The 24,824-nt window shown below is 45.3% G+C and overlaps 1 protein-coding gene across 7 annotated transcripts in view; it reads left to right on the plus strand.

Moving 5' to 3' along the window:
- The first annotated feature begins 241 nt into the window (after positions 1 to 241).
- Positions 242 to 24,824, plus strand: part of eif4ba (eukaryotic translation initiation factor 4Ba) — a 50,579-nt gene continuing 25,996 nt past the window's right edge. For all 7 annotated transcript variants that reach the window (XM_038786477.1, XM_038786483.1, XM_038786479.1 and 4 more), the window contains exons 1-3: positions 242 to 313; positions 21,195 to 21,332; positions 24,436 to 24,641. In XM_038786477.1, the coding sequence (XP_038642405.1) occupies positions 301 to 313; positions 21,195 to 21,332; positions 24,436 to 24,641 (357 nt within the window). In that variant the 5' untranslated portion in view covers positions 242 to 300. The remainder of the gene's footprint in view (positions 314 to 21,194; positions 21,333 to 24,435; positions 24,642 to 24,824) is intronic.

A 24,824-nucleotide genomic window follows, 5' to 3' on the forward strand; every position in this document is an offset into this window, starting at 1 on the left:
AGAAAATATCAGCTATGATTGAATGGTGGAGCAGACTCAATGGGCCGAGTGGCCTAATTCTGCTCCTATGTCTTATAGTCTTCCCATTTTCTGGCCTGAATCAATTCTAATCTTGTATGAAAACGGTAATTTAGCATATTTTTTTCAAAAAACAATGAGAAAAAAAATAACAATGACCGCCCGCACTTTATTTAAACGAAAGAGTGGCGCGCGAACCACAAGATTTACCTCCCAACTGCCAAGAAGTTTGAGCGTCACGTGACGCCGACATCCGGGTTCTGTCAGTGGTCATTCTCCAACATGGCGTCTTCAGGTGAGTAGCTGCGGGTGTCGCGCGGGGCCGGAAAATAAAGAGACAAAAATGCATCCAACTTGCGGCTTTCCCGCCCCGCCCGCCACTCGACCGCCTCGGAAAGCAGGGCGAACGGATGTCGCGTTGTGTGCGGGTGGCGGTGGGAATGGAGCGGGGCGGGCGGCCGCCCAGGGGGTCGCGGGACGTTGTGGTGCGTGTGCGGGGCGAGAGCGGAGCGGTAACCCGGGGCTGCGGCCTGGGCTGCAGCCTGGGCGCGCATGCGCGGGCCTGGCCATATGCAATCAGCTTCTCAAAAAATGCTTCCAACCCTCCTCCTCCTCCTCCCTTTTGGGCCGGTGTTTTACCCTGCGGACCTAACTGTCACGCTGCGGACGCGTGTGCTGGAACTTCTGCGAATCCCGCCGGCATTATTTGTAATCGCCCCCATTGCATGAACATGGCACATCTGCACATTCCAAATTCTCCTGGAGGCCCGAAAGTTACACCGCTTTGCAAAACCTGTGTGTGGTGTGGTGGTTGCGACTCCCGATGAGCTCTCCTCCCACCCTCAATGTTCATCGCCACCATCTTGCGCAGCGTCTCTACTCATCGCCTCCATCACAATCAACACCACTTTGTGGCCCTCCTCTGCCACGATGTTTCTCCAGCTACTGATCTGCTTAATCACGCCCTCATCGACAACTACAACGGTTCTTATCCCCAGGAAAACGCTGCCACCTTGGTTGTTCCCTGGCATATCTCTTTCTCTCTCTCTCTCTCTCTTCCCCCCCCCCCCCCCCAGGATCACAGACTTCAGTGGGGTTTAAATGATTGAATTATTAGCTTGTATTGCCTTGAGTGTAGAAAATTGAAGGATGATCTGATTGACATAGTTAAAATATTAAAAGGGATTCAGTAAAATAAATACAGGGTTACAGTTTTATTTGAGGGATCATAGTCTTAAAATTAGAGCGAAGCCAAAGGGAAATCACCTTTTCTCACATGGTACTGGAAATCTGGAATCCTTCCATCTAAAAGACTGAATGCTGGGACAAGTGGAGCTTTCAAAATCTGAATCAATTTTAATTGGTTAACACAAGTAAAAAGTTGATGTACAGATCAGCCATAACCTAATTAAATAGTGGGGCTGAATGGCCTTCGGAACCGTGAAGCTGCAGCTGGATGGCCATCTGAGCTGAAATAGTACGTGGTGCACAACTGGGTTAGTCATTTATTGAGAGAAAAGGGGGCTAATGTTTTGAGTCTGGATGACTCCACAGAAGCTGTCAGACCTGCTGAGATTGTCCAATATTTTCTGTATTTGTTTCAGATTTCAGCATCTGCAGTAATTTGCTTTTGGCCATTTATTGCCAGCTCTGACTGGGCAATATAGAGCACTATTGGACTACTCCCTTCTTTCAAAACATGTTTGTTATTCCATGATCACCCCTGGCGTCTCTTCACTACTAAAGTGGGCAGCACGGTAGCATTGTGGATAGCACAAATGCTTCACAGCTCCAGGGTCCCAGGTTTGATTCCGGCTTGGGTCACTGTCTGTGCGGAGTCTGCACATCCTGTGTGTGTGGGTTTCCTCCGGGTGCTCCGGTTTCCTCCCACAGTCCAAAGATCTGCAGGTTAAGTAGATTGGCCATGATAAATTGCCCTTCGTGTCCAAAATTGCCCTTAGTGCGGCCTAGTGGTTAGCACAGCTGATTCACGGCGCTGAGGTCCCAGGTTCGATCCCGGCTCTGGGTCACTGTCCGTGTGGAGTTTGCACATTCTCCCCGTGTCTGCGTGGGTTTCGCCCCCACAACCAAAAAATGTGCAGAGTAGGTGGATTGATCATGCTAAATTACCCCTTAATTGGAAAAAATAAATGGGTACTCTAAAATTAAAAAAAAAAAATTGCCCTTAGTGTTGGGTGGGGTTACTGGATTATGGGGATAGGGTGGAGGTGTTGACCTTGGGTAGGGTGCTCTTTCCAAGAGCCGGTGCAGACTCGATGGGCCGAATGGCCTCCTTCTGCACTGTAAATTCTATGATAATCTAAATGCCTCCTTCATCCTCCTCCACTGCCCTTCCCATTGCCCTTACAACAGTTGCGAGGACCACGTAATCACAAAGATTGTGACCATTTATGCAGCTATCTGGCATTTTTGCCTGCGAGGACAAGATGTTCCCTCTGCCCTAACCATGAATCTGCATTTTTCAGTAGTTTCTGTTCTATTCTCCTGTTCCTCTCTGAGCTCTTATCCTTGAGATCCAACAGCTCCTTGGACCCTTTTTCTGCTAAATTGCTTATGACTATAACTTTCTTTTGGTTTCCATGTTGTCTGATATCGTAAAGGATTTTCTTTACTTGTATACTATCTCTGTCCCCTCCAAATCTGCCATGATCACACCTCCTACCAGGTCTCACTTAGCAGATTACTATGTAAAGTAAAGCACACATGAGATTGAGGGTAGATGGACAGAAAGCTGGTTAGCAGACGGAAAGCAAAGATTTGGAATAAATGGGTCTTTTTCTGATTAGCTGGCAGTGACAAGTGGGATACTGCAGGAATCTATGCGAGGACCCCAACTGTTCACATTATATATTAACGATTTCGACGAGGGAACTAAATGTATTCTTAATTTTTAAAATTTTAGAGTACCCAATTCTTTTTTTTTGAATTGGGGGATAATTTAGCGTGGCCAATCCACTTCCCCTGCACATCTTTGTGTTGTGGGGGTGAGACCCACACAGACACGGGGAGAATGTGCAAACTCCACACGGACAGTAACCCAGGGCCGGGGTCGAACCTGGGTCCTCGGCACCGTGAGGCAGCAGTGCTAACCACTGTGCCGCTCCAACTAAATGTATTGTTGCCAAATTTGCAGTTGATACAAAGTTGGGTGAGCTGTGAGGAGGATGCAGAGATGCTTCATTGTGATTTGGATAGGCTGAGTGAGTGGGTATATGCATGGAACATGCGGTACAATGTGAATAAATGTGAGGTTATCCACTTTGGTTAGATGCCAATCGGTATGATCCTTGCTGATCTCGGCCTCAACTCCATTTCGCGCCCGTTCTCCATTACCCTTCAATCTATTTATTTTTTTAATAAACATTTTATTGAGGTATTTTTGGTATAGTGACAACAACAAAATAAACAATATACATGAAACCATAAACATAGTGCAAAAGTACAGGTCCCACCCTTATTGACCCCCTACTCTAATCTAATGTCCGATAGCCCGGCCTCCGACTTGGGGGCTTTGAGTCCCTCCAGGCTAATAGTATCCGTCTCCGGGCCCAGGGAAGCAAAGGCCAGAACATCTGCCTCTTTTTCCTGGATTCCTGGGTCTTCTGACACCTTAAAAATCGCCACCTCTGGATTCAGCGCCACCCTTGTTTTTAACACCGTGGGCATAACGTCCGCAAGCCCCTGCCAAAATCCCCTAAGCTTTGGACATGTCCAAAACACGTGGGCATGGTTCACCGGTCCTCCCGCACATTTTGCACACCTGTCCTCCACACCAAAGAATCTGCTCATCTGGGCCACTGTCATGTGAGCCCGGTGAACAACCTTAAATTGTATCCGGCTGAGCCTGGCGCATGTTGCAGATGTGTTGACTCTACTCAACGTGTCTGCCCATAGACCATCCTCTATCTCACCTCCCAGCTCCACCTCCCACTTGCGCTTCAGCTCCTTGGTCTGCGTCTCCTCTGACCCCATAAGCTCCTTTATAAATGTCCAAGACGCTCCCTTCTCCTACCCACCCTTTAGAAACTACCCTGTCCTGAATCTCCCTCAGTGGAAGGAGCGGGAAGGTGACACCTGTTTACGAAGGAAGTCCCGCACCTGCAGATACCTGAATTTGTTTCCCCTCGCCAACCCAAACTTTTCCTCCAATGCCCTCCTACTCGGAAAGCTCCCCTCTATGAACATATCCCCCATCCTCTCAATCCCTGCTCTCCGCCATAACTGGAGCCCCCCTTCCCCCCCCCCCCCCCCCCCCCCCCCTCCCGGGTCCATACTGCCCGGGGCAAACCGGTGATTATCACAGATTGGGGCCCAGAGTGATGCTCCCACATGCCGCCTCCACTGACCCCAAACTCTCAGAGGCGTCACAACCACTGGACTGGTGGAGTACTGTGCCGGCGGGAACAGCAAGAGGCGCAGTTACCAACGCCCCCAAACTGGTGCCCTAACATGAAGCCGTCTCCATACGCACCCATGCTGACCCCTCCCCCAGAACCCACTTCCTGATCATGGCTATATTCGCCGCCCAGTAATAGTTGCTAAAATTTGGAGCGCCAGCCCGCCCTCTCCCCGACTCCGCTCAAGCATTACCTTCCTTACTCGCGGGGTCTTGCCCGTCCTGACGAAGCCCGTGATCACTCTGTTGACCCGCTTTAAAAAAGGACCGCGGAATAAAGATGGGGAGACACTCGTATACAAATAGGAATCTCGGGAGGACCGTCATCTTCACCGTTTGCACCCGCCCAGCCAGAGACAACGGAAGCGTGTTCCATCTCTGAAAATCGTCCTTCATTTGGTCCACCAGCCGGGCCAGATTCAATTTATGCAGCCGGTCCTATTCCCGCGCCACTTGGATGCCTAAGTACCTAAAGCTTCGCTATACTAACCTAAACGGTAGCACTCCCAGTCGCCTCTCCTGTCCCCTCGCCTGGACCACAAACATCTCGCTCTTTCCCATGTTAAGCTTATACCCCGAAAACCGGCCAAATTCCCCCAGAGTCCTCATGATTTCTTCCATCCCCTCTGTTGGGTCTGAAACGTACAGAAGCAGGTCATTCACATAGAATAAAACCCTGTGCTCCACCCCCCCGGACCAGTCCACTCCAGCCGCTCGAGGCTCTATAGCTAGCGCAAACAACAGTGGGGAGAGGGGGCATCCCTGTCTTGTCCCCCGGTGCAGTCTAAAATAGTCCGATGTTGTCCTATTCGTCCGTATACTTGCCACAGGAGCCTGATATAGTAACCTGACCCAGTCAATAACGCCCCGCCCAAATCCAAACCGTCCCAGTATCTCCCACATAGTCCCATTCTACCCGATCAAAAGCCTTTTCTGCATCCATTGCGATCACTACCTCCACCTCCCTACTTTCTGGGGGCATCATGATCCCTTCAACCTATTATTTATTAAAAATCTGTCTATCTCCTCAAATTTACTCAATCACCTACCATCCACCTCACTCTGGGGTAGAGAATTCCACAGATTCACAACCCTTTGAGAAACAATTTCTCCTCATCTCAGTTTTAAATTTGCTACCCCTTATTCTGAGACTATGACCTCTCGTTCTAGATTACCACACAAGAGGAAGCATCCACTTTAGGTCTACTTTTGTCAATTTCCTTTATCATATATACCTCAATTAGATATCTCATTCTTCTAAACTCCAGAGAGTATAGACCGAAACTGCTCAAGCTCTCAAGTCAGACCCCTCGGGCGGGATTCTCTGATCCTGAGGCCAAGTGTTGACACCGTTGTAAACGCTGTCAACGTGGCCTCAGGATCAGCAATTCTGGCCCCTACAGGTGGCCGGCACGGCACTGGAGTGACCTACGCCGCTCCAGCTGCTGATCCCGGCGTCAACTGGGCGCCGCGGGGTCCACACATGCGCAGTAGCACCGGCGCCAACGCACGCATGCGCAGTGGCTCCCTTCTCTGCGCTGACCCTGACGCAACATGGCGTAGGGCTACAGGGGACGGAGTGGAAGAAAGGAGGCCCCCAGTCCGAGAGGCTTGCCCGCCGAGCAGTGGGCCAGGTGACAGCGGAGTGCACCCCGGGGTCAGACCCCCCCCCCCCAGGCCACCCCCGGACCCTTGCAAGCCAAGGTCCCGCCGGGTAAGACCAGGTTAGAATTGTATCGGGGGGGTGGGTGGGTTTTGGTCTGGCCGCTCGGCCCATCCTGGGCGGAGAATCGCCGGTGGGGACACGTGGAACGGACCCCGGCCAGCGCCAATGGCACCAATCGCGTCGGGGCGGCCTGGCGCTATTCTCTGGCCTGGTCCCGGGCTGAGAGAACCCCGTCCCTCATCTCTGGAATCAATCTAGTGAACCTCCACTGAACTGCTCCAATGCAACTACATCCCTCCTCGAGTAAGGGAACCAAAACTGTACACAACATAACATCTCTAGAATTTGATGGACTTGGATAGGAACAAGGAGACAAGAGTTGGGATAATGGATATGTACTCAAATTTGAATGATATTCAGGCTATAAAGGGATCAATTATAAGGACAGGTTGCACAGGCAAGACTTATATTCCCTTGAGTTTAGAAGATCAAGATGATCTAATTGATTTGTTTATAACTAAAGGACTTAATTAGGTAGATTGCGAGAAACTATTTAATCTAATGGGAGAGTCCAAAATGAGGGCTGGGTTGTTTAGGAGTGACGTCTTCACACAAAGGGTGGAGGAAATGTAAAATACACTCCCTCAAAAACAGTTTTTGGATACCATGGGTCAATTAAAAATGTGAAAACTAGCGGGCAGCACAGCACAGTGGTTAGCACTGGGACTAGGGCGCTGAGGACCCGGGTTCGAATCCAGGCCCTGGGTCACTGTCAGTGTGGAGTTTGTGCATTCTCCCTGTGTCTGCGTGGGTTTCACCCCCACAACCCAAAAGATGTGCAGGGTAGGTAGATTGGCCATGCTAAATTGCCCCTTAATTGGGAAAAAAAATAATTGGGTACTCTAAATTTATAGGGGGAAAAATGTGAAAACTATGATTGACTGCTTTTTGTGGCCAGCATGGTGGCACAATGGTTAGCACTGCTGCCTCATGGCGCCGAGTTCCCAGGATTGATCCCGGCTCTGGTTCACTGTCCGTGTGGAGTTTGCATATTCTCCCCGTGTCTGCGTGGGTCTCACCCCCATAGCCCGAAGATGTGCTGGGTTGGTGGAATGGCCACGCTAAATTACCCCTTACTTGGGAAAAAAATAATTGGGCACTCTAAATTTATTTACAAAAAATTTATATATTTTTTAAAAAGGCAGATTTTTGTTAGGTAAGGGTATTAAGAGTTATAGAACCACGGTGGGTATATGGAGTAACTGGCAGGGTGCGTTTTTGGGACTGATTGCTGTTCCCGTTGTCCCTCTTGCCTATCCAATTGTAGCCATTGAATCTCCTGAATTGGCTTCTCTTCCTGCTACCACATTATCACCTCTGGGGTCTCCTGAGGCTCTGTCCTTGGGGCACCTCTCCTATTTCAAATCATGCTGTCCCTTAGAAACATCGGGATGTCGAGTTCCACACTTGCACTGACAACACCCAGTTCTACCCACTGTCTCTCCATTGTCTTGGATTACTTGTCTGACATGCAGTTCTGGTTGAATCACAATTTCCTCATTTTGGAAGATCTAAGATATTATCTTAGCTCCTGCCATAATCTCCATCTTTTCACAGTTGATTCACACATACCTGCCTGTCTCCAGCTGAACCCGACTTTGCAATCTGTACGTCCTATTTGGCCCGAGTTGAGTTTTGGATTCATCTTCACTGTCAAACACCAGTTAACATCCACCTCCACAACATCACCCATCTCATCTATTACATCAGCTTATCTCCTGCTGATCATGCCCTTGTTACCTCCAGACTCTTCTATTTCAATACTCTCCAAGTCATCGTCGCATATTCTGCTCGCCACAAACTTGAACTGATCAAGGCTCTGGTGCTTGTATCCTAACCTGCATCTCCCTATCATTTTATTTTATTTTAAGTTCATAGTAACCAATTCTTTTTTTTTCCAATTAAGGAGCAATTTAGTGTGCCCAATTCACCTATCCTGCACATCTTTGGGTTGCGGGGTGAGACCAACACAAACACGGGGAAAATATGCAAACTCAACACACATAGTGGGCCGGGATCGGCGCCGTGAGGCAACAGTGCTAACCACCATGCTGCCATCTCCTTATCATTTTAACCTTTTTACTGTATCTCATAGAATTATGGAATCCTTACAGAATCCTTAGAAGGGGGCCATTCGGCCAATCGAGCCTCTGAAAAAGGGCTCCACCAACGCCCAATCTCCCACCGTAACCCCACCTAACCGTTGGACACTAATGGGTAGTGCTCACTCGCGTCATGGCCAGTCCACCTAACCTGCACATCATTGGACTGTGAAAGGAAACCCAGGCAGACACTGGGAGAATGTACAAACACCACACAGACAGTCGCCCAAGATCAGAATTGAACCTGGGTCCCTGGCGCTTTGAGGCAGCAGTGCTAGCCACAGTGCCCTTCAAGAGAACTGCTTTCTCTTTTGTGGCCTCAATTGTGGCTTCTTGTACATTCCCTACTCACTTTGTCCCACCATTGACATTCGTGCCTTTGCTCACCTAGGCCCAAAGCTCTGAAATTCCCTCCCGAAATCTCTCTGCCTCTACCCTCTCCTATTTTAAGAATCTCCTTTAAAGCCATTGCTTATGACATGTATAACTCCAATAGGTTCAAAATTAAAAGCTTTGGATAATCCTTCAGTGGGCATTTCATCTGAGTATTACTGATCAAACATACAGAAATTTCAAAATGTTAATATAACTCTCAAACATCTGTGAAGCTTCATTTTCTAGACACACACTTGTGGGGGAGTGGAATCTAATCAGAGTTATAGAGCAATATAATTAAGTGTTTAAAATGATGAAAATGCAATAGGATAGAAGTAGATGTTCAGTCGTGAATCGAAGGCAGGAAATTAAGAGGGGAGTTCACTTTCAGGATTCATGGTTCATGCAGATGTTGTCAACATTTGAGATGGGATTGAATAGGTCAATGAAGGAAAAGGAGTTGAAGAGTTGTGGAAATGGTGGGTAAATGTGATTTACAGAACTGTTTTCCTCGAACTTAAATGTGGATGCCGAATCGGTGGATGGGCTAGCCTGTTTTCGTGGTGTAATTCTGATGTAAGACTGGAATTGGAAGCTAGTGATGTGGTACGTGGGGTGCGGTGCCAACACTCATTTGCTCTTCCTTCCTAGGTACTCCAGTAAAGAGTATGTGGGTGAATGCGATTGGTTTCTCAGAACACTACACACACAATCCCACTGCATTCCCACAAACACACAATGCATTCTATTGATGTCTGTTGAAAACAGTTGTTTTACCAGATTCTGGGCCTCTAAACTGTCACATCCATGGAATTCTGCCACATAGAGCTCCATTTTTGAATCTTATGGGGAGTTTGGACGTGTAACATTTGGAACTTGTATATTGGACTTTGATCTGCCTTCATTTATATTGCTTACCTAAAAAGATAAATGGGGAAGCAGGATCTACTTGTGGGAATATTAAATGCTGTATTAATGCCTGTTAATTTTCTCCTGTTAACCTGCTGGTCGTTGGGGGTCTAATCTAGGAGCAGACATTTTGTAGTTCTCTAGCATTATCTCACAAACGTTCTGCCTTACTGACGTGAGTGAGCACTGCCCATTTATCAGATCGCTGGAGTAGAACTCAATGACAACAGGTCAGGGGGAGTTCTATACAAAATGTCTGCTCCTAAGAATGCTCATAGTTAGCAGTTATAAAAGCATAAAACACTGATGTTTGTCGTATCTCTTGGTAACAGTTTAGATTTTTGTGACATCAATAGATTATACTTTATAATTACAGGCTTAAACTTAAATGTAACTTCTACCCAAACTTAGCATTGTCCTCCATGAATAAAGCAACAGTAAGCCTTGTTTTAAGCACTCCCATTATCAAATATGTTCCATGGATTCCTGCAACTGAAGTTTGACTGAGAGTTAAAGTCAAGTTTCAGCCCAATAGTAGGATTTCTTCAGCAATGCAGCAGAGTATGCTCTTCCTTTTTTCATTAAATTTATTGGAGCTGGAGGCGGCACGTGGCGCAGTGTTTAGCACTGGGACTGCGGCGCCGAGGTCCCAGGTTCGATCCCGGCCCTGGGTCACTGTACGTGTGGAGTTTGCACATTCTCCCCGTGTTTGCGTGGGTTTCACCCCCACAACCCAAAGATGTGCAGGTTAGGTGGATTGGCCCCGCTAAATTGGGGCAATTGGAAAAGAAAAATAATTGGGTACTCTAAATTTAAAAAAAATATATACATTTATTGGAGCTGATGGCCTGTCGTATAGTTAGTGCATAATAAGTTAATACAACAATGCAAATTTAGTGATATCTTGCAGTATTCCACTCTGATACAGCACTGTAAAGGCTGTAATCGAAGTCATGTGACAACCGTGGTTCATTTTCCCCGCTTGCCCAACATCCAGTCTTGGGTGAGCCATATTCATTTCTGTTAAAACACTGGTAAACTGTATTGCAGTTTTCACCACAAACATTTGCCATCGATTCATCTCCCTCCCTGCTTGCTGTCTGTCTGAACCAGACTGTTCTTGACCTTGAGCTGAGTTTTCGATTCTATCCTCCATCACAAAGACTACTCTGTAATATCGCCCACCCCCATGCCTACCTCATCTGCTGCAACCCTCATCCGTGCATTTGGCACATTCAGACTCGATTGTTCCAATGCTCGCCTGGCTGATCTGTGACCCTCCATCCACCGATAACTTTAGTTCATCCCAAGTTCTGCTCATATCTTATCCCACACTAGGTCCTGCTCACTCCATCACCACTGTCTTCGCTGATCTGCATTGGCTGTTAATCCACTAGTGCCTACAATTTAATGGCCTGGATCATCTGAGGGATGGCAGTCACCATCAGGCTGCTCCTAATTTCTTACCCAATACCAGATCTCTCATTTCTGACCAGACTCCTGAACCGGTTCACTTCAAATTTCCCTTGAGTATGTAGTGAATGCAATAATTGGCGACCACTAATTAGCTAACTAACAATAGCAGGTTTATGATCAACCTAACTATATACAGAGCACTACAATCGATGTCTTCATTCTCAGCACTGTGATATGTTTTGGGGGGGGAAACTGGCTGCAAAAGCCCATGCTCTGCACGTGGATCCCTGTGCTCGTTCCCCATTCCCTAATCTGATTACATGACCCTTACGATGCACAGCCTCTTAAAGGGGGAGGGATGTAGTAGCTAGCCCCTTTAAGTCCCTGATTACATATTACATTGATTACATAGTACATTGATAACTTGTACATCTTTCAAAGCATTAGCAATAATGAACAATTTTTAACACAGTATCAGAAACTCAGTCTGATTCCAGAGAAAGAAAAAGTCCCCTGACAATGTAGCTCAATTGATTGAGGTTCCAATGTAGAGATAGCTTCGGTCGGACCTGCTTCACTGCTACACGGAATATGGTGTAGTCCGAATATGCTTTATTACATTTTAGGATGAATGTCCGCACTTGTGAATGCCATTCTATTGTCTGAGACCAGTACTTCTGGTACGTTGTGATTGGGGAAACCTTTGGCGCAGTTTTTTAGCTGTGGCGTATGGAGCTGTGGGCTTAATTTCAAATAACCTCATCTGTTTCAAATGGGTGTCTACTAGCAAAAGGAACATATCAAATATTATCGACGTGAACTCTCACCCATGGTCGACCTGGTCATTCCAAGGGTGCCAGGGAGCTGCGGCAAGAAACTCCTGGTGTAACTGGCATTGGTCACATGGTTTCATCCTTTCTATATCAGCATTGGTGCCAGGCCACCATACATAGGTTCTCACTCACATTTTCATCTTTGACACGCCCAAATGGGCGTTATGCAATTCTTCAAGCAGTAATTCTCTTCCTGGTATCGGAACGACCACTCATTCCCCAAAGGATGACACCATCCTTGCAACTAAGCTCCTCTTTCCTGGGCTGATATGGTTTCATTTCCTCTAAAGCGTTCTCATTTTGCCATTCATGCAGTATCATCTGTTTAACCTTCAATGACAATGGGTCTCTATTAGTTCAGTACTTAATTTGCTGTGCTGTCACAGGTAAGGAGTCCAGAATGTTTAAGGCCATTACAATCTTTTGCAGTACTAGAAAGAGTGGCGTGCTTTCTAAAAACGGAAGATGACTTAAAGTGTCTTCATTAGCTATGTGAGCCCCTGGTTAATGTTCAAGATATATTCATAAGCTGTTAAGAACAGCACCCTAGCGTTCTACACCCTAGGGATACACCCTAGTGTATCCTAGCGGAAGCAATTGGTGGAATTGTTTTGTCTTCCTTGAGCACTAAAAGTTGCTTGTGGTCTGTGACGATAGTAAAATGCCTCCCGTATATGTATTGAGAAAACTTCTTGATGCCATAGATAATAGCCTGGCCACCTTTTCTATTTGGGTGTATCCTCTTTCCGCATCTGTTGGGGTTCTTGATGCATCCTCCATTTTATGGGATTGCACAGCCGCTACCCATATAGTGATGCATCACATGCAAATACTACCTTCTTTGAGCAGTCAATGTACCAATAAGCATGAAGACTGAAGTACCTGCTTAACTTGGTTAAAAGCCTCTTTCTGGGGTGCCTTCCAACCCCATCTCTGGCGCTTTAACAGCACATGCAGCGGTGCTAGCAATGTCAATAGATTCAGGAGGAACTGCCCACAATAATTGACCATCCCCAGGAAGTCCGGAGGTGGTTTGAGGGGCCAGTGCCTCCTTAATTGCTCTAACTTTGTCATCCATGGGGTGTAACCCCTGAGCATCCACCCGATATCCAAGGTAAACCACCCTGTTAGCTTGGAAGGTACACTTTTTCTTTTTAAGCGTACTCCCAACTCTTGAAATCTTTTCAAAACGTTATCCAAATAAACAACCGTGGGTAAATCGTGCAGCAAACTCACTGTAGTTTGCTGGAAGACGGCGCAAGATGGTGAAACCCCAAACAGTGTTTGTGTATATTGAGCTGAATATTGGTATGGTGTCATGTCCTCTTGAACTGTTGGTAAGCATGGCTCATCTCCAACTTGGTATATAGATCCTCTATTTTGAGAATAAGGGGATGGAATATCTATCTAGCTTCGCAGCCAGATTTATTGTCTGCTTCTAACAGTTAGTGCACCTGCTTAAAAGGGTGAGCTGCTCCAGCATCCTTTCCCATAGTGCAGGACCATCGAGGGAAAGCCAAACCACACCCACTTTACATGGCACTAGTGTGAGTCTTCGTTCAGCAACACACTAAACCGCTTTGGGACTTTTCAGTGCTTTAGTGGATGGTAGGGTGGTGAGGTGGGGGGGGGGGGGGGATTGGCGTTAGTGGGGAATTGGTGCAGTAGGGGGGTCAGTTGTATAGTTAACCAGCACTTGCTTCACAGCGCCAGGGTCCCAGGTTCGATTCCCCGCTGGGTCACTCTGTGTGGAGTCTGCACGTTCTCCCCGTGTCTGCGTGGGTTTCCTCCGGGTGCTTTAGTTTCCTCCCACAAGTCCCGAAAGACGTGCTGTTAGGTGAATTGGACATTCTGAATTCTCCCTCTGTGACCCGAACAGGCGCCGGAATGTGGCGACTAGGGGATTTTCACAGTAACTTCATTGCAGTGTTAATGTAAGCCTACTTGTGACAATGATAAAGATTATAAAGATAAAGAAAGTTTTGCATGCTTAAATGTTTTAGTTGCGACTGTCTTCAATTCCACTAAAGCATATACAGTCTTCAAATGGTAAGTGTTAAAAGCATGCAACATTTCTGGGGCCCTACTGTGTTCATTTTTTAAGCATTCCTGGACATTTAAAAAAAAAAAATTAACAGTGCAGGGCCAAATTCCATTATTTTGGGCAGATTGTTATCAAATTTGGGAGGGGATAAGGGAAAGATCCTATCTCTAAAATACGTTTGTTGTGTTGTTATTTTCATGTTTTATTTTGTAAATCATGCAATATGGTCTACAGAAAGCATTACATCTGTTTTAGCCGTTCCGGATAATTTCTGAAGAAGTGTAAATTGAGCTATAACTGGTTTATAAAATGAGTTGATTTATGTTTCTGGTTCACTATTATATTTGACATAACTGAAATATCTATAGAATTTGAGAAAAACTTGCATCTTGCAGAGAATCAGTGAAAACAAGGGAAAACCATTGAATAAACGACTAAATCCAGATGATTCTGTTGACCTAGTACGCTCATTGTATATTGAAAGCCTGCATTCCAACAAATAAAACGTTTGAACGCTACACACATTGCTATTAATAGTTAATGTTTTAGTGAGCATTGTGTTGAATTAGGATACCTTGAGCTGACTAAAGTACGATCAGTTAAGTTGATTCCAAGTTCAAATGAATTGAATATTTTTTAATGGGCTATTTTGGTTGGTTGTGCTTATGCTGTCAGGTTCAGGACTGGTGGAAATTAGTTTTATTTCTGATTACTAATATGTATATGACTTCGCTGATCTGCTTTGACAATTGGGAACAGGCTGCATATCAAAGGTGTCTGTTTTATTTCTGGAATACTGTTAACGTTAAACAAATCTAAACTCACGGTTTTCAATTTTCCAACTTGTAAAGCTTTTCGTTGTACATGTACACTAAACGCATTTCCAATTGTAACCCATTTTAACAGACCTGTTTTAAATCTTGAGTGCTCCATTTCGGAGGTTGTAGAAATCGTGTGATTGTGCTGCTTCTAATTGGCTTTCTCTGGTTCCAAGCAACAGAAGAGTCACTAGAGAGGTGCAAAAACTGGGGAGCTGTCAGCGCAGGCTCCTTCTGCAGGGACACTTCAAAGTTAGAAAACAGCAAAATTAGAATGCTAAACATTTGCAACATCTTATCTACACTGATGCATTAGTAAAAAATGGCTCTAATATATAATGTATCATAGTGTAGCTCTGGTTCCCAAAATATTTTCTAATGTGACCCCATGTTAATTAGTGTGACTCCAGCAAAAACAAACCTGTAATAAAACAGCACAGTAACAATTCTTATAGAATTATTGAAGTTTGTGTATTATAGATCAACTTCTGAATTTTTACAAGTACTTAACAGAAATGTTATTTGCGTACTCCCTGACATTACAGACCAGTCAAATAAACTTTACTTTTCCACTGAGGATTTCAAATGTCACAAAATATTATTAATACACCAGAGAAACTGCAGTTTCAGTGTGGATTCTGCTACATGCAATGCAGCTTCGAAATAAAATGAATTAAATTCACAGGGTAAGTGACAACTGAATATGGAGTCATGCTCCTCCCAACCCAGGGTAAGTGGAGTGTTTCTGAACCAATATGGAGCATAGCGTGTGACAGTTACTGATCACTGAAGTTTCAGCATAGCTCTGCAGACCTCCTGGTTGTTCCTGCACCCCCGGGCATGGCAGTCAGTCAATAAGTTACACTTGCCGGCCTCTTCCTGCAGCAAGTTGGTGCACAAACATCCTGGGTCTGTTTGGCACTGGCCACCGAACATGTTTTCCAAGGTTGAAGAGTGCTTTGGTCTCCCCATTTGCCCCATGCTATTTGGTGGTGTCAATCCAGTGGGCCCAGGACTGAGCCTCCGGAGACTGGGTAATCTCTCCACAGTTGCCACTGCTGCCTCGAAGGAGAGAAAGCTTGCCACACTCAAATTCTATGCCCACAGTTCGTGAACCTCTGCATCTGATTATGGCAAGCAAACAGGTAATAACAAATATTTCTTTAGATTGTGACCAGATGTGTGTATACTAGAATGCTTGTGTAAAACTGTGATAATTAACTATAATTTAACACTTTGACTACTTATGTGACTTCGATTGTCTCACCTAATAGCAAAATTCATGTTCCACTGCTGTCTCTTGGCTCAACAATTATGCAGTAATTATTTTTAAAGATATTCCCAAATTGTTGATGATTGGAATTTGAAGGTATGTTGCACAAGTTAAGGGAAAGTAAGTGGCTAATGCAATAAAGATTTTCTGTGACTGGTTTCAAGATTTTGCAGAACTCGGAAAGTGTGTTGCAATCTTGCTCAAGGTTCCCAAACCTTTCTTTTTTCTGAGCCACTGCAAGCACATGTCTCCCCACTTGCTTCAACTGGGCGATTTGGGTGTGTGTCTTGGATTTCATTAATTTCAATTGCACCAGCAACCACTTTCCAATATTGTGACCGTTGTGAATCTTTGGCACTTTTAGATTGTGCCCCTCCATTTTGAAACAAAAAATCTTATTGAATTCTTGCATCCTTATTTTGTGATCTGTACTAAATTATCCTACATGTCCACCCTTGCTTCCTCTGAAGTCTGCATGTGTGAGCTGAAAGTGACTTGACTTGATGAAGGATAATGAAAGTGATTTTTTCAGAGTCTTTGCCCTGCGATCTCTCCTGCTGTCTAATGTGATATTTGGAAGAGTGTTCCACACGACAACAGGAGTGTGACAGCCTCCAGTCAAGAAGCCAGACCTGTCGCACAGTCAGGCTGGTGGTACTCACTGCCAAGTTTGTGACCAAATCACGCTGCTTAAGCAAGTTACTGCTGGCGGTTTGCAGCTACATGTCGAACTGTAGGAGTGTAATAATGTACTCTTCCAGAATGGATCTGCACGAGGAAAACAAGCATTGGTATAAGAGTTTCCCAGGAAGGGAAGCCAAACTAGAACAGCTATACTCATGTACCCTGTGGATTTGCTACATACAATGCCTAGTTTACACTTTAATCTGTCTGACTGGGGATTTTTCTTTCTGAAGTCGCTATTGCAACTTTAGAAGCTTGGTTTAAACCTGTGGTTCGTTAGAAACACATCATATTTTCTCAGAAAAGTATAGTGGGTGGGGTGGTGATTCTGGTTTCTTCTGCACATGAGAGGAAGGGCATAATAATACCCGTATCTCTGTTCACTTGTGCATTTTCTTGGAATTTTCCATTGCTACAGACTTGCTTTCCATGTCAAATTTCTGTTACTTGCAAGATTTTCATAAATCCCTGACTGTTCCTATAAAGAAATAATTTTTTAAAATATAAATTTATTAGAGTATCAAATTAAGGGGCAATTCAGCGTGGCCAATCACCTAACCTGCACATCTTTGGGTTGTGGGGGTGAAACACGGGGGGGGGGGGGGGGGGGGGGGGGGGGGGAGGAAGGAATGTGCAAACTCCACATGAACAGTGACCTGGGGCTGGGATTCGAACCCAGGTCCTGAGCACTGTAGGCAGCAGTGCTAACCACTGTGCCACCGTGGCGCCCATTATAAAGAAATAAAATAAATAGTGGTGATATAACATGTATTTTTGGGAAAGATAAAATGATGACCAGGAATATGCAGTGCAAACCATTGAGAACACTTGGTCAAGTACATATTATGTGTGCAAAATTTCACATTGGTTTCCAGTGTATTTCATAGAATATGCTGTTTTTATATGGAGAGGGTATGTATTGTGTTGCACCTATCTCTTTTAATGATTTACAGTCTAGTTGATGTAACAAGCTTTGGTCATTTGGATACTAATCTCAGCAATATGCTGGGGTAATTCCTGTAGGTTAAAAATGACTGGTTTGCTATCTCCAGGGCTTGCATTTGTTCAAGTGAGATAGACAGAATCAAGATAGAACTTGATTCTAAAGGTTCTTGCAATTCTACAACTCTGTTGGTCTGTCTTTATAATTATTCACGATTAAGCACTTTTTGTCATGAGACTGTTTAAACTTACTGCTAGATTTGTGGCTATTCCCCTTTTGTGCCTTACTGTCATTTGGGCATGGACTGATCAGGGATAGTCAGCATGGTTTTGTTTGGGGAAGATAGTATCTCACTAATTTAATAGAATTGTTTTTCGGAAGTAGCAAGGAGGATTGTTGACGGTAGTGCAGTGGATATTATCTACATGGACTTCAGTCAGGCACTTGACACGGCCCCGCCTGGCAGACTGATCAGAAAAGTGAGATGTGATAGGATGATCCAGGGGAAGGTGGCAGGTCGGATCCAAAATTGGCTCAGTGACAGGAAACGAAGCGTAGTTTCATAGAATTTACAGTGCAGAAGGAGGCCATTCGGCCCATCGAGTCTGCACCGGCTCCTGGAAAGAGCACCCTACCCAAGGTTAACACCTCCACCCTATCCCCATAACCCAGTAACCCCACCCAACACTAAGGGCAATTTTGGTCACTAAGGGCAATTTATCATGTCCAATCCACCTAACTTGCACATCTTTGGACTGTGGGAGGAAACCCACGCACACACGGGGAGGATGTGCAGACTCCGCACAGACAGTGACCCAAGCCGGAATCGAACCTGGGACCCTGGAGCTGTGAAGCGATTGTGCTATCCACAATGCTACCGTGCTGCCTTAATGGTCAATGGATGTTTTTTGTGAATGGAAAACGGTTTCCAGTGGTGTTCCACAGGCCTCAGTAAAAGGCCCTTGCTGTTTGTTGTTTATATTAATAATTTAGATTTAAATGTGGGGGGCATGATTGGGAAATTTGCAGATGGCACAAAAATTGATCGTGAAGAGGATAGAGATTTGGCTAATTGGAAGGAACAGCCAGTGGGGATAAGGGGTTCTTTTTCAGGTTGGTGACCTGTGGACAGTGGGGTTCCACAGGGATCAGTGCTGGGACCACAACTGTTCACAATATATATTAATGATTTGGAGGAAGGAAGCAAATGTACTGTAGCCAAATATGCTGATGATACAAAAGTAGGTAGAAAGGCAAGTTGCGAGAGAGATACAAATAGTTTGCAAAGTGATATAAAGTTGACAAATGGAGTATAATGTGGGAAAATGGGAAGTTCATTTTGGAAGGGAGAACAAAAGGACAGTATTATTTAAATGGAGAAAAACTGCAGACAGCTGCAATGCAAAGGGACTTTGCGAGAGTGGGGGGGGGGGGGGGGGGGGGCACACGACCTGTGCATGAAGCCCAGAAAGCTAGCGCATCAGTGCAGTCCTTATTTCCTAGGGGTTGGAGTATAACAGTAAGAACATCTTGCTGCATCTGTACACGGTACTGGTGAGACCATATCTGGCATACTGTGAGCAGTTTGGTCCCCTTATTTCAGGAAAAATATTTCATTGTAGGTGGTTCAGAGAAGGTTCACTAGGATGATCCCGGTATGGAGGGATTGTCTTGTGAGCAAAGGCTAAACAGGCTGGGACTCCACATTTGGAAGAATGAGCGGTGATCTCATTAAAACACATAGGATTCTTAAGGGGCCTGACAGGGTAAATACTTAAGAGGATGGGGAAACTTTAGGGCCAGAAGGCATAGTCCCAGAAAAAAGGGGTGCCAATTTAAGACTGAGATGAGGAGGAATTTCTTCTCTCTGATTGTTGTGAAGTCTTTGGAACTCCTTGCCATTGAGAGCTGTGTATATTTAAGGTTGAGACAGATAGATTCTTGATCAGTAAGGGAATCCAGGGTTACGGGGAAAGGGCAGGAAAGTGGATGTGAGGAATGTTGGATCAGCCATGGTCCTATTGAATGGCGGAGCAGGCGAGAGGAATCAAATGGCCGACTTCTATTCCTATTTCTTATGGTCTCAACTCCAGAATCATATTAATGGTTTGGTTAAGAGGGCTGAGATGTGGCAAATGGAATTAGCCAGAAAAGTGTGAGGTAGTAAATCTGGGGGGAGGGCAAACAAAGCATGGGAATACTCAATAAATGGGAGGATATTGAGAGAGGTTGGGGAAGTGAGGGACCTTGGCGTGTATACCCATGGGTCCTTCAAGATGGCAGGACAGGTGTGCAAGGTGGTCAAGAAAGCCGATGGAATGCTTCCCTTTATTGGGTGAGGTATTGAATACAAAAGCAGGGATGTAACGCTGGAACTGTATAAAACACTGGTTAGGCCACAGCTGGAGTTCTGTGTAGAGTTCTGGTCACTACATTACAGGAAGGATATTATTGTTCTGGAGCGAGTGCAGGGGGGGATTTACAAAGATGTGGCCAGGGCTGGAAAATTGCAGCTATGAAGAGAGATAGCGTAGGCTCGGGTTGTTGTCTCGAGGCAGCCAAGGGGGTGACCTAATTGGCATTATCATAGAATTTACAGTGCAGAAGGAGGCCATTCGGCCCATCGAGACTGCACCGGCTCTTGGAATGAGCACCCTACCCGAGGTCAGCACCTCCACCCTATCCCCATAACCCAGTAACACCACCCAACACTAAGGGCAATTTTGGTCACTAAGGCAATTTATCATGGCCAATCCACCTAACCTGCACATCTTTGGACTGTGGGAGGAAACCGGAGGAAACCCACGCACACACGGGGAGGATGTGCAGACACCGCACAGACAGTGACCCAAGCCGGGAATCGAACCTGGGACCCTGGAGCTGTGAAGCATTTGTGCTATCCACAATGCTACCATACCGAGGTGGACAAAATGATGGGGCCTAGTTAGGATAGATGGGGAAGACCTGTTTCCCTGAGATGAGGGGTCAGTTATTAAGGGGGCATAGATTTAAGGTGATTGGTAGAAAGGGACATGAGGGGGAAAAAAACATTTCACCCAGAGGGTAGTGGGCATCTGGTATTTGCGGCCTAAGGTGGTGATTGAGGCTAAAATGCTCAACTCCTTTAAGAAGTCCCTGGATCTGCATCTGAAGTGTTTTAACCTGCAAGCACTAGGTGCTGGAAAGTGGGATTAAAATGAGGGGCTAGTTTCTCTTTTCTCTTGGCTGGCAGGCACAGATATGATGGGCTGAATGGCCTCTTTCTGCACTGTAATGTTTCTATTTTTCTGCTCATTGCAATTTGAGGCAATTCAATCTTGTCATACATACTTGGTTAAAAAGGTAATTGTCAGAGGAAAACAATTTTCAAGGGAGTTTCAGTTTAGTCTACAATCTAGGAGGCAGTACTTTGGGGTTGAGTTTTTATTTTTTGTCCTGACATTAAGAGCTGTAGGGAGGTCATATGCACGCATTTAATTGGTGGTGAAATGGGTTCAACATGAGGAGAGAAGGAGCAATCGGGATGCTAACCCAGAGCCTGTTTTAATGAATAAGCAATGAACATCCTTGATATAGTGTCATTAGTGTTGCAACTGAGTTTTAAAGACATTAACAATTCTAACTCCTAATGTACAGGGAAGAAGAAGCAGAAAAAGGGAAAGACTTTTACCCTGACTGACTTTCTGGCAGAGGATAGTGGCGGTTCTACCCAACTCTACATTCCCTCAAAGCCTGTCAGCTGGGCAGATGAGACCGATGACTTGGATAGCGAAGGTAAGCAATCAACAAATGTTATTTATAACCTATATTATATGAGATTCAACAGCTGAGTGGAAAATACATGTAGTGGCAACTTTAATGGAATGTGAGCAGCCGCAAGACCCAACGTTTGTTGCCCATTTCTAATTGTTCTTCAGAAGGTGTCGGTGAGCAGCCACCTTGAATCCCTGCAGTCCATTTCGTGTAGATAGACCCCACAGCATTGTTAAGGAGGGATTTTTGACCCACCGATGGTGAAAGGAACAGTGATCTAGTTCCAAGTCAGGGTGACTTGGAAGGGAACTTGCAGGTGGTGGTATTTTCTTGCATTTGCTTTCCTTGTCCTTTTAGGTGGTGGAGGTTGCAGGCTTGGAAGGAGCCTTGGTGAGTCGCTGTAATGCATCTTGCAGATGTTGTACATTGCACCAGAGGGAGTCAATGTTTACGGGTGCCAATGAAGCAGACTGCTTTATTCTGGCTGTTGTTTTGAGAATTGTTGGAGCTGCACTCATCTAGACAAGGGAGAGTATTCCAGCACACTCCTGATTTGTGCCTTGTCGGTGATGGACAGGCTTTGGAGAGTTAGGAGATGATTTACTTGCTGCAGAATTCCCAGTCTCTGACCTCTCTCGGACCTCTCTCAGAGCCACAGTAGTTATGTGGCTGGTCCATGGTTAACCCCATGGGATGTTGATGGGTGATTCAGTGATGGTAATGCCACTAAACGTCGATGGTTAGATTCTATCATGTTGGAGATAGAACAAAAAAAATTACAGCACAGGAACAGGCCCTTCGGCCCTCCCAGCCTGCGCCGATCCAGATCCTTTATCTAAACCTGTCGCCTATTTTCCAAGGATCTACTTCCCTCTGTTCCCCACCCGTTCATATATCTGTCTGGATGCATCTTAAATGATGCTATCGTGCCCGCCTCTACCACCTTCGCTGGCAAAGCGTTCCAGGCACCCGCCACCCTCTGCGTAAAAAAACTTTCCATGCACATCTCCCTTAAACTTTCCCCCTCTCACCTTGAAATCGTGACCCCTTGTAATTAATGGTCATTCACTAGTACTTTTGAGATGCAAACTTGACTTGCCACTAATCAGTCCAAACCTCAATGTTATCTAGGTCTTGCTACATACAGGTACTGACTGCTTCAGTGTCTTGAGCTTTGTGATCACTGTGCAGTCATCCGAAAGCTGAAGATGATTTGGCCTCGGACACTATTTCTCCCCTCTGTTTGCCGGATCCTGCTGCACATTCCCTAGCAGCTCTGCTGTATGCCACCAAAATGGCCTTATTTAATGCGAGGGTCGTGTATTTATATTAAATGGTTTATCTGCTTCAGTATTACTTTTTTAATATAAATTTAGAGTACCCAACTATTTTTTTTCCCAATTGAGGGGCAATTTAGTGTGGCCAATCCACCTACCCTGCACATCTTTGGGTTGTGGGGGGTGAAATCCGCGCAGACACGGGGAGAATGTGCAAACTCCACACGGAAAGTGACCCAGAGCCGGGATTCGAACCCGGGTCCTCAGTGCGTTAGGCAGCAATGCTAACCACTGTGCCATGTGCCACCTTCTGCCTCAATATTACTGGCCACTCTCATAATCAGATCTTGCATCTGTACAACCTTCCTTTTCTTGCCAGTGATGCTGCCAGAGAACCCATGGGAGTGAATTCTCCGGCTCCCCAGGTACGTGTTTCTCCATGGCGCGTTGTCGATGGCAGCGGGGGATTCTCCATTCCCACCACTGGCCAATGGGGTTTCCCATTGTAGCCACCTCACACCGCTGGGAAACCCGCAGGTGGGCGTGCACTTCCAGCGGAACGGCAAATACCGCTGGCGGAGAATTTGCCCCATAATCTTTACACTAGTAACTGCAAAGTTTCACGTACGCCATGTGATTCACCTCTCTTTGAAAGGTGACTGTGCATGCTATCAGGCCACGATTTAGGCTCTGAACCAATAGATGGTTTATTGAAACAAAATAGGTGAATGAACAGTATGTAGTATAAAATGATAAACCTCATGCCACGACTGTTCTTCCCGTTGTATCAAATAATATAGATGCTACTTGCTCTCTGAGCAAACATTTGAACACAAGCTCATTTTTTGATACTGTGAAATATGTGGCATCGAACTGGCCTAGGTTCTTCGCTGGTTAGCAAGATGCAGAACTTCTCTGGAATCTGAACAGAAAATGCTGCAAATACTCTGGTCCTACGTGACCTGTAGAGAGAGAAACTGTTCATGTTTTCAGGTTGGTAACCCTTGTTAGAACTGGGAAAAATTAGAGGTGTAATAGACTTTATGCAAGGGGAGAGGGTGGGGGGAAGAAACAAAGGAAGATCTGTGATATGATGGAAAACAAGTGATTTTCAGGTTTATGGTGCAAGGCCAAAGGGGCTGATAATAGGATAAGTAAAGAAACAGAAGGTGTCTTGAGGATCTGAATGGCAGATTCATGAACAACTGCTGCCCAAGAGCCAAAAAAAAGGAAAATTGAGAGCAGCAGAGGGGTGGGTAGAAAACAAGTAACAAACAAAAATGGGGTTACAGCCTAAACTGTGATGAGTCTGGAAGCACTGTAAGATGCGATGCTGTTCCCCAAGCAAAGCTTTCTGAATGACCTGCAGACTACTGAGGAGACTTGCCATTTGTGTAGAGTCGAACTTGTATCATTCATAATCCTTTTAATGCTATTTTAAAACCCGAGGCTACCTCTGCCTTGTCAATATTAGTTTTGGAGTTAATCTTTAACAAAAGCTGATGGTACCAGCCATGCAGTGAGAAAACTGCAGCCATTTAACTCCACATTATTAGGGAAAACAAAATGGGGTGTCTAAAGATTTGCGTCTTGTGAAGATTACCAAAACCGGCCTTTCTAACCTCCGAGCTTGTGGCTTTGCCTTTTGATAGCCAGCACATCGTAGCCATAAATATTATAAATTAAAAATTCAGTATGGTCACAGGAAACCCCTCCCCCAGTGGGTTGTATGGAAAAACCTGATCCTATTCTTGCTTAATAGGGCACTTGAGTATCTTCTTTCTTTGATATAATGTGCAGGCCAAAAATTGTTTTTCAAATAACCTTTCATCCTGTCTTTTTGATAGTTTCCACTGCCTGGCCTGGTATGGAAGAGGATACTTATAAGCCTGCCATTAACCGGGCATTGCTACCAACAGCACCTCGTGCTGCTCGGGCACCAGATGTTGATATGAACCGTATTCCAAAGCAGCCACCCTACACAGCTTTTCTGGGCAATTTGCCTTATGATGTGTCTGAGGAATCTATCAGAAAATTCTTCCATGGAATGAATGTAAGTAAATGAGAGCAGTAGACCATTTATACTTTAGAACCAATTCTAGCAAAGAGTCTATACCTTCAGGGGGAAAAAGAGGAAGCAATAGACTTGTTTTTCTGCTGCGTGTAATTCAGTCCAAGGTGAACTACAACTTGTGTAGTATGCCAGCTGTATAACTTGCTGTTTTTTTTTAACCTC

This window comes from Scyliorhinus canicula, chromosome 28, assembly GCF_902713615.1.
Source record: "Scyliorhinus canicula chromosome 28, sScyCan1.1, whole genome shotgun sequence".
NCBI lineage: Eukaryota > Metazoa > Chordata > Chondrichthyes > Carcharhiniformes > Scyliorhinidae > Scyliorhinus > Scyliorhinus canicula.